Source organism: Pteropus vampyrus, unplaced genomic scaffold (genome assembly GCF_000151845.1).
Source record: "Pteropus vampyrus isolate Shadow unplaced genomic scaffold, Pvam_2.0 Scaffold383, whole genome shotgun sequence".
Classification (NCBI taxonomy): Eukaryota; Metazoa; Chordata; class Mammalia; order Chiroptera; family Pteropodidae; genus Pteropus; species Pteropus vampyrus.
The window spans coordinates 1,180,683-1,193,683 of record NW_011889164.1 but is presented as its reverse complement, the minus strand read 5'-3'; the positions used below and the strand labels follow the sequence as shown (position 1 = coordinate 1,193,683).

Genomic DNA, 13,001 nt, shown 5'->3' with positions numbered 1-13,001 from the left:
CTTCCTTCCTTCCTTCCTTCCTTCCTTCTTTCCTTCCTTCTTCCTTCCTTCCCTTTCTATTTCTTTCCCAAAGCAAAAAACCAAGTTGGCTTATAAAAGGAACATGTATTACAAAAAGGTTGATAAAATAAAAAATGAAGACCTAAAAAGAAGAAAAAAAAAAAAACAAATAGGTCAACCAGCTACAGAAGAACTAGACAATTCCTCAGGGCAATTGTGCTTTTCTATTCAGTCTGTAGAGTAGTTTTTATTTTTTGGTTTTTCTAATAGTTAGGCTAGAAATAGCAAACTCTGCTATGACAGGAAGTGTTCCTAGGTGGAGTTTATAAACTATTTCAAAATATGTTGAACCCTGGCATCATTATGCTAGTTCAAGTTTTTCAAGAGAGAAGACAACTCCGATTAGATTCCCAGCTGTTTTTAGTATTTTCCTTAATAGTTGGCAAGTCTAATGACAATAATAATTTTTATAACATAAAAATTCATCCAATCAGATAAAAATGAGAGCGATAACATAACCCCAACACTAGCATTTATAGATGCGCATGCTAGCCAGCATAAACCGAGAGAGGAAGCTGGCATTGCAGAGGCGCCTGCTGGATCTCTGACAAGTGCATTGTACTAGCATCACGTGTGACACATCAGGCATGAATCCCGGCTCCACATCTCATCTCCGCTCTTATCTTTCATTCGTAAAGTGAAATTGCTACTGCTCGAATTGATCTGAAAGCAAATACATTTGGGTTTAAATACTGGTTCTATCTCTTAATTTTCTGATCTATCATGTATTTCATGAAGTTCGTCTCTTTTTTCTTTAAGATTAAATAACATATATCAAGTTCTCAACATGTTGCTTGGCACACAGTTAGTGTTCAGAACATGTGAGCTCTCTTGTCTCCTTCATACATTCAAGAATTAAATAGGACAGAAACATCCAGTATGGTAACTGTGGGCACCCACTTCATTAATGTTAATGTATATAGTCCTTTCCTACTGTTACTGCAATATAGTCCCGGTGGTGGGAGGCGAAGGCAGTCAAAAGTCAAAACCAAGAAAAGCCTCTATTAACAGGAAAGATGGCCTGCCTGTGGCTGAAACCACAACAGACATGCTGGTGGTAATTACCCTGCTTCTGGCCACAAAAAAACTTTGATTTATATACTTCATGAAGACTTTTCAGTACATTCTAGGTTTTGAGTTTTAATTGTGTAGAGTGACTGCACAATTATATTGGTCAAATGACAACCACAGTTGCTGTTCCTATTACAAAGTGTGGCATTTAAATGTAAATGAAAACCCAAACAAACAAACAAATGGAGGAGAGAGAAAGAGCTGTAGCAAGATATTAAGTTAAATGAGACAGTTGATCCCAATAGTCTGGGTGTATTGGGCTGTATCTATTGATGTGTTGATTACTTTGAATGAGATATCTAGAGTAAACATTTGTAGACTTTTCATTTTCTGTTTTGCTAGAGTATTCTCAAGGGGCAAGGGCCACCAAAAGAGAGGTTCCTGTGATATCAGTGCACAAGATACTATGATTTAAAAAAAAAAAAATACTGAAGTACTAATGTAATATATATGCAAAAGGAATTACTTCTCTCTTCTGAGGAGAAACTAACACACTAAAAAGAATTCATAAAGGAAACCACAGCTCCTGCTCATCACACAGGAAAATAATTAGAACAACATATTTCCTGGTACATAACCATGAGCCTCTGGCTGTGGTAGCAAGAATGTGAGTTAGGAGCAGGTGCCCAAAGATAGTAGGAATTTATTAGTTTTTTTCTTTATCACAGAAAATGCACATTTACAGGATATATGCTTGGGTAATACCTATTACTTTGAATCAGGTCAAACTAATCAATATTGTTAAAGGTCTGTGTGATGGCTTTAATCTGCAATTTGTTGTATATTATTATCAGGGTGTTAAATGATGCCTTAGAAATCCAGAAAGTTTTCCTGTAATGGTTCACTTGCACCAATAAAAGGGATTGCTTTTATTTACTTCATATGACGTGATAGCTTGCAGAATGAATGATAAAATTTGTATTTTTATAGGCTCAGAATGGTCTTAATTATTGACAAGAGTGTTTTAAATGCTTCTATCCTCCTTCCACCCAAGTAAAATTGTTGTCTGAAATAACTTGAAGAGCATAAAAAACATCTCTTTTTATTTTACCTGTAATACATATGCATTGAAACACGTAGAAAACAGCACTAACAAAGAATCTGCCCAGGACGCAGTAGGTAAATATAACACCAACTTCAAGAAAATCAATTACGTTATTCCAAAAGACATTACATAATGGATCATCTGGTCAGTGGGTGCAGGCTCCTCTCATGACTGACAATCCTTTATGGAAAAGCAGATTCTAGATCTGAAAGAGTTGTGTTAAAAGAATGGGCACACAAGGTTTTAATTCATTAATCAAGTTTTGTTGTGACTCAGTATTTGTGTTTTCTCAGTTGACACTTCATGTTAAATGAATGAAATCTCTGCCTGGCTACTCAAGATATTGTTATGATAATCAAATGAAATAATATATTTTAAAATGACTTGGAAAAGCATAAAATGCCTTGTGAGTAAAAAACATTATCAAGGATAACAAGACATTCTATACTATCTCAATTCTGATATATCTCCGAGTTCCTCAGGCTGTGATTTCACTGGCAGGCTAGCCAAAGCCATGGAATACAAAGGCCATTTGTAGCCATTTGTACCTGTCAATAGAATTTAGGTCATTTTCTCCATATGACTTGTAGCAGGATTGGGAGGCAGATGACAGACTCTGTATAATAGTGAGCATAACGGATTAATTTAATTAATTCAATGACAATTAAGATATTCAAACCGCTTTGATGATGCGTAAACAAAACATCTGGTTGACTTGTCTGATTCTCAATTTTCACAGGTATTTTTACAACAAATAATACTTCTAGAAGAAGAAATTTTTGCAACTATTCAAAATTAATTTTTTATCCTGGATGAACTCATATTTATCCCTACTCTTATTCTGCTATTTGCATTTTAAACCATTTCTTTTACACTGAATTTTGTTTTTATGAAGAATAATTCATTTAAAGTTTCTTTTTTTCTCACTTTTTCACATCTATTTAGGAAAGTTCATATTGAATAACTTGTCACTTCAGTATATTCTTATTAGTAAAAAGTCAAGTAATTATTGAAAACTGATTGATCTTGGCATTTCTGTCATTAGTTGGAGAGGATGTGTGTCCTCTGCCATTATGTTGTTTACATTCAACTCAAGCAATAAGACCAACACATGTGAAATAAAAAAGAAAAAAAGATATAAAAAAATTAAGCAACAAATTGAGTATTATCAAATGTAAGTATTCTTGGTAACTATTCATGGTAAAGAAAAGCCAGTGGGAGCTGAATTATAAAGAGAAGATCATGAAATAGGTTGGATTTAAATGCCAATATTTAAAATATAGCATGCAATTTTAAAGGATTCTCTTTAGTTAAATGTGCTTGCAAATGTTCAGAGATTGAAAAGAATCTGGCCTAATAGAAAATAAAATCAAGATTTTGGCACACTTGCATGGTAACTCACTTAAGCTTCACAAAACACAGTATTAAAAGCATTTTACTGATGAAGGAAAAAAAAGAAGAGAAATCAAGTAACTTGCCCAATGTCCCATAGTCAGTAAGTAATTGGATCAGGATTTGAGCTCAAGTCTGTCTGCAAAGCCCATGATCCATCTTCAATGCCAGGATACCTCTCAAGGAACACTGAGATCTCAAGAAGCATGGGCTGATGGAGAGAAGGAGAAAGCTGGAACAAGCAGCGTGCCACTCAGGGAACACAGAAATACATAACATTCTTTGTTATTCGGGCATCATATTGAGAATCATCAAATCATAGCTACTAATAAGGCTGACAGTGTTAAGGTACCTCTCACCTTGGTCAGTGTCACTTCAAGAGCTTGGCAAGTGTGACCATTCCAGTGAGAGACAGTAAGTATTACAGTTGAACAGGGTGGTGTCAAGAACTTATTGATGTCTGTCAATCATTTCATGAAGAATGCAAACTTTATTAAAGCTTTCAGATTTGCCCAATATGTCATTCCTAATTAATATGGCATGGTATTAGACATAAAGCACACTTACTAAGAAAAAGTAAACAGATTCTGGAGGATGAATTTTACAAACCCAAACTAAACGATAGTAAGATATATTACAGAAGGAAAGATTTGACAGGCAGAGGAAATATATATGTATAAAAGATTGTTGCAGTAATAGCCCTAATTTATTCTCACCCCTCTGTACCCATGATCTTAGACAGTCCCTCCCTGTCTAGGGTGACTATCTAAGGTACTTGCCTTGGCAGATGAATTAATAGTAAATGTGACACAAGCAGAAGCTTGTGCTCTGCTTGGAACCCTAAACATACCATGGTGAGAAGCCAGTGCTAGTGGGCAGAAGGATGAGAGAATGAGATGTACCTAACTGACAGCCCACCAAGTACCAAATATGACAAAAATTCAGACCGTTTACACATCAACTAGCTACAGTCCATCAGAGAGCCCAGCAGGAATCAGCTAAGCAGGCCAAAGCCAGAAGTGGCCAGTTGATTCACAGAATCATGAGCTAAATAAGATTATTGTTTATTTTAGGCCACTAACTTTTGAGGGTGGTTTATTACACAGAAAAAGCTAATTGATTTGATAAAATATTCTTTCAAGCAATGAGAAAAAGAAGCAGAAAGTATTACCTTCAAGAGTGGAGATTACCTGTTCCTTGTTTCCCAAATAAAGACCTGGAGATCTAGATGGATCATAGTGCAAGTACTCTGTGGTATGTCCAGGCAGAAAGGGCCTTGGACAGTCTCAAAAAATCCCATACTTCAGAATGGTGAAAAGAAGCAGAATTACTCCTATGGAACTAAGAGTAAAAAATAAAAACAGCATAGAGTCTGAGGAATCATAGCACACTTTTCCAGTTTGAGGCAGGATCACATGCAATGTCCCCAAACTGAGTCTGGTTAAAGCAAAGTGTTAATATACAAGAAGAGATACTATCCATGGGAATAAGAAACAACATAGAAGCTGCTGAGTGAACCACTAACAACTGTCCTTCCAAAAATCACACAAATAGAAATGTACATCAGCATTCAAAATTAGGGAAGCGTAACAAATCACATGCCCCCAAAGTTGAACAATATACTATATATCGGACTGTATGATAATACCCTCCTGAGAAAACACCTTAGGACTCAGCAGATAAGACTCCAGAAATCTTCTTAAAACCCCCAAGTCTGTGGTGGGAAGGTCAGAAGAACATGGAAGAAAAGGGAACACACCAGTTTGGATCCTGTGCATTGAAGTAAATCAATAGCACACCAAAGCAGGTAAGGTGGGGCTACACCAACAGTAGAACTACAAGTATGGACAGCTTCTCTCTACCACTGTCAAGAACAAACAACACAGAAGTCTGGAATGGCCACAGCTTGCATGCAGCTGGGAAATTGAAAAAGCAGAATATAGGGCGGACGTGGCCCAGGGAAATGGGTTCATCGCACTCAGAGACAGTACGACACCATGATAAGTCCTGAGGCTGGGATTGCTCACGGTTCCTGCTCATTCTCCAACATACTCAGTCTGTCAAAAAAACAAAAAAAAAAAAAAAAAGAAAAGAAAAAAGAAAAAGAAAGAAAAGAAAAGAAAAGAAACAGAAAAAGAAAGAAAGAAACTAACCTAAGAATGCAAGTTAATTTTACTAGCACTGTATAGCTCCAGCTGCACGAAAGAGAAACTATGGTATTGTCTAAGCACAACCTGATACCCGATCACTCTGTCACTAACCAAATATTAGTCCTATGTAGAATCCTTCACGTTTGGCAAGAACACATGGGAAAACAAAACAAGCCCACAAATATTCCTAAGACACAAAATGATATGAAGTATATTTTATGTATGATTAAAATATTACAAATGAATGACATTGATGTAATAAAAAAAGAAATGGAAGATGACTTATAAGACAACATGCTATGATTAAAAAAGAACTTGGGTAGGGCAGATATAGAGAACTAGAAAAATAAGAAAATAGAGAACTGGAAAAATAAAAAAAATGATAATTAAAAATGCAATAATAGATTTATTCTCTATTATCAGCAGAAAGGACTTGAATTAGAATAGATAATCTAATGTACAAACTTAATAAGCTTACCTAGATGGAGAAGGAAGGAAAAAAGCTAAGCAAAGGAGAAAAAAATAAAATAATAATTGGGGTGTAGAGTGAAATAAAACATACTACTAAATGTCATTTCAAAAGAATAAACCAGAACAAGTAAACAGGAAAATAATTAGATAAACAAAAATGAATTTAAAAACTGTAATTATTTATATTTTCTGAGCAATTATTACGTAATAGGTACAGTAATAACTGCTATATATATAAAAATTCTTTAATTTTCAGGAAAGCATTAAGTAGTAGGTACAATTATTATATCCATTTTAGAAAATGAAGCTTAAGTAATAGAGCAGGAAATTTTTTTCATCTTAAGAAAACCTGAATCGACAGATTGAAAAGATTCAATAGATAATACAAATACACCCTCAAAAATGAAAAATATATGCCCCGAGCAATTGTGTACCTATATTTTGACTTTCAAAGAGAGGGAAGACATTCTAGAAATCTAGGCAGGGACAAAACATGTATATGAAAAATTATATATATAAAAAATGTATGTATATATGTCTGTATATTAAGTGCATGAAAGCAATGACTTAGTATCTATAGTGTTTTAATGAGGAAAGTTTATCTCATCTATTTTTATATTTAGCCAACTTGTCAACATACACACAGGAAACAAGAGTTACTGTCAGATGTGCAAGGGCTCAGAAATTTAATGACAACACAGTATCCTGATAAACTGCTGGAAGACGTATTCTAGCTTTACAATATATTAGTTAAAAATACTAACAAACATAAAATTTAGTAAAGTAGTGATATATAAAATTAGCATATATAAATTAATAATTTGCATATGTACACTTAACAATTAGATATACTAGAAAGGAAAACTCACATAGTAACACAAGATAAAAAACTAGGAATATGCAAAACCTATATGAAGAAACTTTAGAAGACCACAAAGTAAACTCGAATAAATGGAAAGAGCATGTTTTTGGATAGAAGACTCAACCCTATAAATGATCTGAGGAAGACAAGAAGGAGCAGGTTTGTGAAGGGGTAAATCAGGTTTGATTTTAGTCATGTTGAGTTTGACCCATAGGCATCAGACAGATGAGTATGGAGCACCATGGAGAAGTCAGCATGAAAGCTCTACATTTAGGAGTCCTCAGCATATGTCACTTAGCAGTAGTGTATATATGGAGAAAAGAAAGGTACCTAGGACAGAACTCTGGACATTCCGACATTTAAAGAGTAGCTGGGGAACACAGAGCCATCACGGAAGACTGAGGCCAAACCATGCGGGCAGCGAAAAAGGAAACCCTTGATGGTGATCATACTCTGGAAGCCGAAGACAAGCGAATCATTCAAAGAGGGCGTGTTCATTCTGTATTCTCAGTGCCTGTCCCACAGCAAGGATCCAGAAAATGTGTTAAATGAATGAAAGTATGAATAATCCAATGAAGAAATGACTTTTTCCAAGAAAATATAAATTGTGAAAATAGACTCAAGAGGTAGAAATAAACAAAAATTTTTGATTAATCTTGTGTGTGTTATATGCATATGTAAATATATTTATGCGTATGTAAACATAACTAAAAATAATTCTAAATTTGGATTAAAGCTTCAAATATAGCTTCATTTTAAATAAATAATACAATATGACCAATTGTCTAACAGTATCAAAATCTCTAAAAAATATTCAGCCAAATGTGCACTGAATTGCTGTAATAGAAATGAAAATCTACTAAGTATTCATTAATGAAATATTGAACATCAAGCATACAAGTAATATGGACTCATTGGTCTTGGGTAAGACCCCGAATATCATGCCAGCCTCTCCCTGTCTCCAGATTGGCCATCATAACCTACTCCTGTACTCAGGCATTAGTCGCTTCTTCCAACTTGCCACAAAATCTTCTTTCAAGAAATTGTTAATATCTAGAGCTTCGAATAATCCCAGAGGTCTTCAAACAACTATCTGACCATCAGATAGAATACAAGAGAGAAGTCTGGCATGGATTTCTCTCTTATTTTTAAATATTTTCAGAGAATTTATAAGGTTAAAAGTAGACTGGCATTATAATAACTATTTAGTTTCTCTTTATGAGCAATTCCAAAAGAGTATGATAAATTTCTCACATGCAAGCCATCAAAGTAACTTTCATGACATCATTTATGTTCTTGACCCCACATAATTAGAATCATGCTGCCAGGTTGATTCATTTACTGTGTGCAAAATCTGTTATAGCTCTAGAACAATCATCAATGCTTCTTACTCATCTTAAAATCTAGCACAGAGCCTTTCAGTCTGTAGATGGTGAATTAGTTCATTAAAAAAATCCAACCAACCAACCAAAACCAAATTTTTCAGCCTGTCATAAATATGACTGAAGAATATATGTGGTCTCTCCTGAATATTATTGATTTTATCCTTTCATATATATTTAAATGCAGCTTTCAAAGATTCTTAAACTGTTAAGCAAGCAAACAAAATCAGTTTTATACACATTATAACTATAATATCATGCATAAATTATAAACGAAAATTATTTCTTACTAGCTTATTATATCTGTATATTTTCCCTGCTGCTCATACTGTCACTGAAGTATACTTTTATTCTTAACTTACAAAAAATGCTCTTTTGAATTCATTTCACCCTTTCTGCAATACTACTCTTCACGAATCAGTAGTTTCCTGGTTGTCAATGACTGTGCCAATCTTTTTTCTTGCACTGGAGTCTTTCGTTTGATGCTACAGTTTACAAAGTCAGCCATGCCACTAAAGTGAGGCTAAATTGTAAACTTGGTAAGAATGTGGCTTCCTTTCTCAATAATTATCTCCTCTTTTCACTTCATAATAATATGATGCTAGCAATAGCTGCTTCATCTTATTTGTTTTAATCTCTTTTAACCTGCTAGTATAAGTATTTTAAAAGCTCACGTACCACAGGATCAGGAGATGTATATAAGCATTTACATATAGAACTGCAGCTACATTTTATGATAGTATAGCTTTACCAAGTTAACTTAAAATGAAGAAAAATAAAAACTTTGCATATCCATGTACTATTATTTCAAAGGTGGTGATCGTCAGGGGCAGGGAAGGTGTGTCATGCAATCAGTGTATTGTTATCTTCCTCTGCCATGTCATTCTAGTACTGTATCCCAGTTTTTTTTTTTTTCTCAGCATCTTCTCTAAACACAATACATCTTATTTTCATTTTAGTGATGTGAATTGCTTGCCACATGCAAGGGTTCTTACAAGATATTTTTTAAAAAATCTTTAAATACTTCACATATGTAGGAATTTGTTCTGGGCAATGGAATACTGTTCTTAAACTCTGCAAATTAGCCTCATACTGGCAGAATAGATGTGATGTCCACCACAGTGAAAGGATCCATGACTAGATGAGTATTAAAAAAATCATATAGGCATGATGGAAAATCAGAATTACAAATAACATTGTTTTCAAACCTCATGCAAAATGGAGTTAAGGCAAAATTGTAAATTAATGAGATTTCCTTTGGGTTTTATGAAAGGAAATTTCATTACTTCATAATCACTTGCTATGAATTATATGTACAATTATTTATGAACATGCTCACAGCTCATCCATTCTAACAATCATCAATCACCTGAATCAACATTAAATATGTGAAAAATTGTAAATATACACTAAGTCAATTTTAGATAAATATATGTTGACAATCATAAAATTTGTATAAATGCTAAAAGCATAGTTAAGTATAATTATAATTTTTCAGGTTTGTTTGGTTGTCATATTAGCTCTGAGTAGACAAATTTCTTAAAACTGCAAAGAAAATAATTCCATCAGTGGGAAAATGATTTATTTACCTGGATCTTCTATAGTTAAGTTCTTTATTAACCATTGAACAATGTCTGACCCTAGAAAAAAGAAAAAAGAAAAACACAAATACATGTGAGCATTTGTTTGTACATGTTAACTTTAAGAATGCTCAACTTTTGGCCCTCATACTAGTAGGAATGTTTTTAATCATTATAGTAACAGATTAAAGATCAGCCACATGTGGAGTATTGGAAACAGAGTGTGAATGCACAGGTTTTCTTCAATGAGCCAAAGTACAAACTAGTAAATTATTAAATATGAAATAGTTAAATATGAAGATTTTATATACTAGTAGTGGATAAAGTGATTCATTCATTTGTTAATGGAATAAATGTTTATTGAATGTTCACTTATTTCAAGCACAATTCTGAGTGTGGCATAACTAATACTTTATAAGATGGTCCCTCTCTCATTTCTGGGAGTGCTCATCCCATTTTCTACCTATTCTTAAGCCAAGCTAAATTTGTTGTCAGATTTTGAACACTCCTGCATGTTTCAAGCCTCTGTGCCTTTATGGAACCTTTCTCTTTGACTGAAATGTCTTTCTATTATTTCCATTTCCATTAAGATCCATCTACACAATTGAACTTTCCTTGACTCTCGCCTTTGTCCACTGAGTTTGCAACACGCTTCGTGGGACTTCACTGGAACCTGCGCGGTTTTGTGTGGTAGTGTTGATCACACAAGCCCTAAAGTGAGCACCTTGAAGCAGGGCATTGTATTGATCTTTGTCTGTTTGGAGCATGCTAGAAGCTTAATAATGTGTGATAAAGAAAAATACACGTGTGAATTTGTTTTTCATTTCACAGAGAAGAAATGAGGGAGACTCTACATAAAATGTAATGTTCGAGGTAGATTTTGATATATGCACAAGACAGAAACTTAGTTGCCGAAGGGACATATGTCAAAGTTAAAAAGTGGAGAACATTCAATAAAAACCACTTAAAAGCACACTTTCTATATAGTAGGCGCTGGAAATAATATGACATTGCAACTAACAAAAGTGTTCATACTGTATTCAGCAGGTCTTAAATTTCAGGCTAAAGAATTTGAAAGTTCATGTATATAAATTAGGCAGAGTAAGAGACATGCAACTATTTTTGAGCAGAAGGTGACATTATCAAAGCAAATTTAAGGAATTTGACCAGTAACGTGTGTGGCATGCTTGAGGTCAGAGGGGAAAAAAGCAGGGTGTCTGATGTTCTTGCTGGCTGTGAGCCAGGACTGAAAGCGTGAGGTTCTGAACTAGTCAGTGTATAAGTGAATTAAAGCAAAATTTGAGACTTGTTTCAGGACTTTGGTGAGCAGGAGAATTAAAGGAGAACTCAAGGTGTTCAGTTCAGCGGCACCGTGGATGAACTGAATGTTGAAAATATGAGTATAAATGAGAGTTAAAGGAAAAGGAGTTGATATATCTTGGACGCTCATTTCTATTAGATTTAGCTTTCTCATTTCTACACAAATTGACAAAAACATGTATGAAAATAGTTATGCATACATAGTAGACTGCATCAGGGCTGCATGAATGACATTTCGTGTGAACTGAGGTTCCACTTTTACCTTTCTTGAAGACTGGCCAAAGTGCAGCCTGCCCACCTGAGATCTAGCAAATGAGTTGCATTAACAATGGCTAAATAATTCTAGTCGCTCGATGCAAAATAGTTCAAAACTAATTTCAAAATACATTTGATTATCAAACTTGGCAATTATGTCCTAAAAGTTATGAATATATCCGTACCCAACATTGATTTCAATATGCATGCATTTAAAAATAACTTCAAGTGTTGACTCTAACTTGTATTCTTTTGTAACTGGTCCTTTTACAGCCACCATTGATTTAAATGCATTTTGAGATGATAGATTTACCAAGATCTTAAAGGGAGCTCTGAAGGAAAGAAGGAAGGAAGGAAGGAAGGAAGGAAGGAAGGAAGGAAGGAAGGAAGGAAGGAAGGAAGGGCGAGAAAGCACTCAGGAGAGCACAGGCATTGAAAGTGTTGTATTCAGCCTTATAGCCTAAGTCATTTTGAGGCATGGACTTCACTTGAAAAAAGAGAAGGGAACTAAGTTTTCCAAATATGTATGTAGTGATACTTGACCAGTATAGAATCTCAGTTACTCAAATCTTATGCAATATCCAGGCACTCTGCTCATTTCTCACATCTGAACATCTATTTGGGGGATATATGTGAGCAGCCACTGGAAAATTCTCATTCTTTTGAAGAGAACCAAACATTGGTTCCAGAACTATAATATTTTCATAGTGTGAAAAATTATTTTAAAAATGCTTTTGGAAAAAGTTTTTTAAAAAGTTCCCTTCTATGTTTTTCTTTTTTTTTCTCCCTGAGCAGAAATAAATACAGAGAAGCATAATTTGAAATTACATTTAATTAAAGAAGATTTTTCTTTCTGGCCTAGTTTTGGGTATTTCTGTCATGGTCGCATTCCTAGTTAAGCTCTGGAAGAGTCAACTTGACCACTTGTCAATATCACTTAGCAGATGCTGCAATGATTTTATTGTTGTTTAATCATTCCAATATATTTATGGTTTTAAGTTGGAACATTACGAGTTACTATTTCATTGTTAAATGTGTACCCAGACTCACCATTTTCATCTACTCTGCATCTATGACAGAAAGATCTTTACTCCCAGTGGAGAGAGGTAAAGACGGAGAGAAAAAAATTCCAGCATCTTATTGGAACCATAAGATAGAAAGAGAAATGTGCTATCATAATCATATTGAGAACTGATTCAAATTTAAAAGAGAGCATTATAGTTAGGAGGGGTAAAGAAAGAAATAGTACCTTTCTAGCAATTTCTCAGCCTTATGTTTAATGAATAAATGGGCAGATATGCTAAAAATTTTCATGTACAAATGTATATATCTAGAATATTTTAGAGTTTCATTCATCTTAATTCTGAGGACCTCAGAGTAACATGCAGGATTTTATTTTTATTCTTTTCTGTT

The 13,001-nt window shown here is 34.3% G+C and overlaps 1 protein-coding gene across 1 annotated transcript in view; it reads right to left on the bottom strand.

Moving 5' to 3' along the window:
- RGS7 (regulator of G protein signaling 7) overlaps positions 1-13,001 on the bottom strand; it is a 500,731-nt gene that overhangs the window by 145,802 nt on the left and 341,928 nt on the right. The window contains exon 4 of the mRNA XM_011380007.1: positions 10,023-10,073. Within this exon, the coding sequence (XP_011378309.1) occupies positions 10,023-10,073 (51 nt within the window). The remainder of the gene's footprint in view (positions 1-10,022; positions 10,074-13,001) is intronic.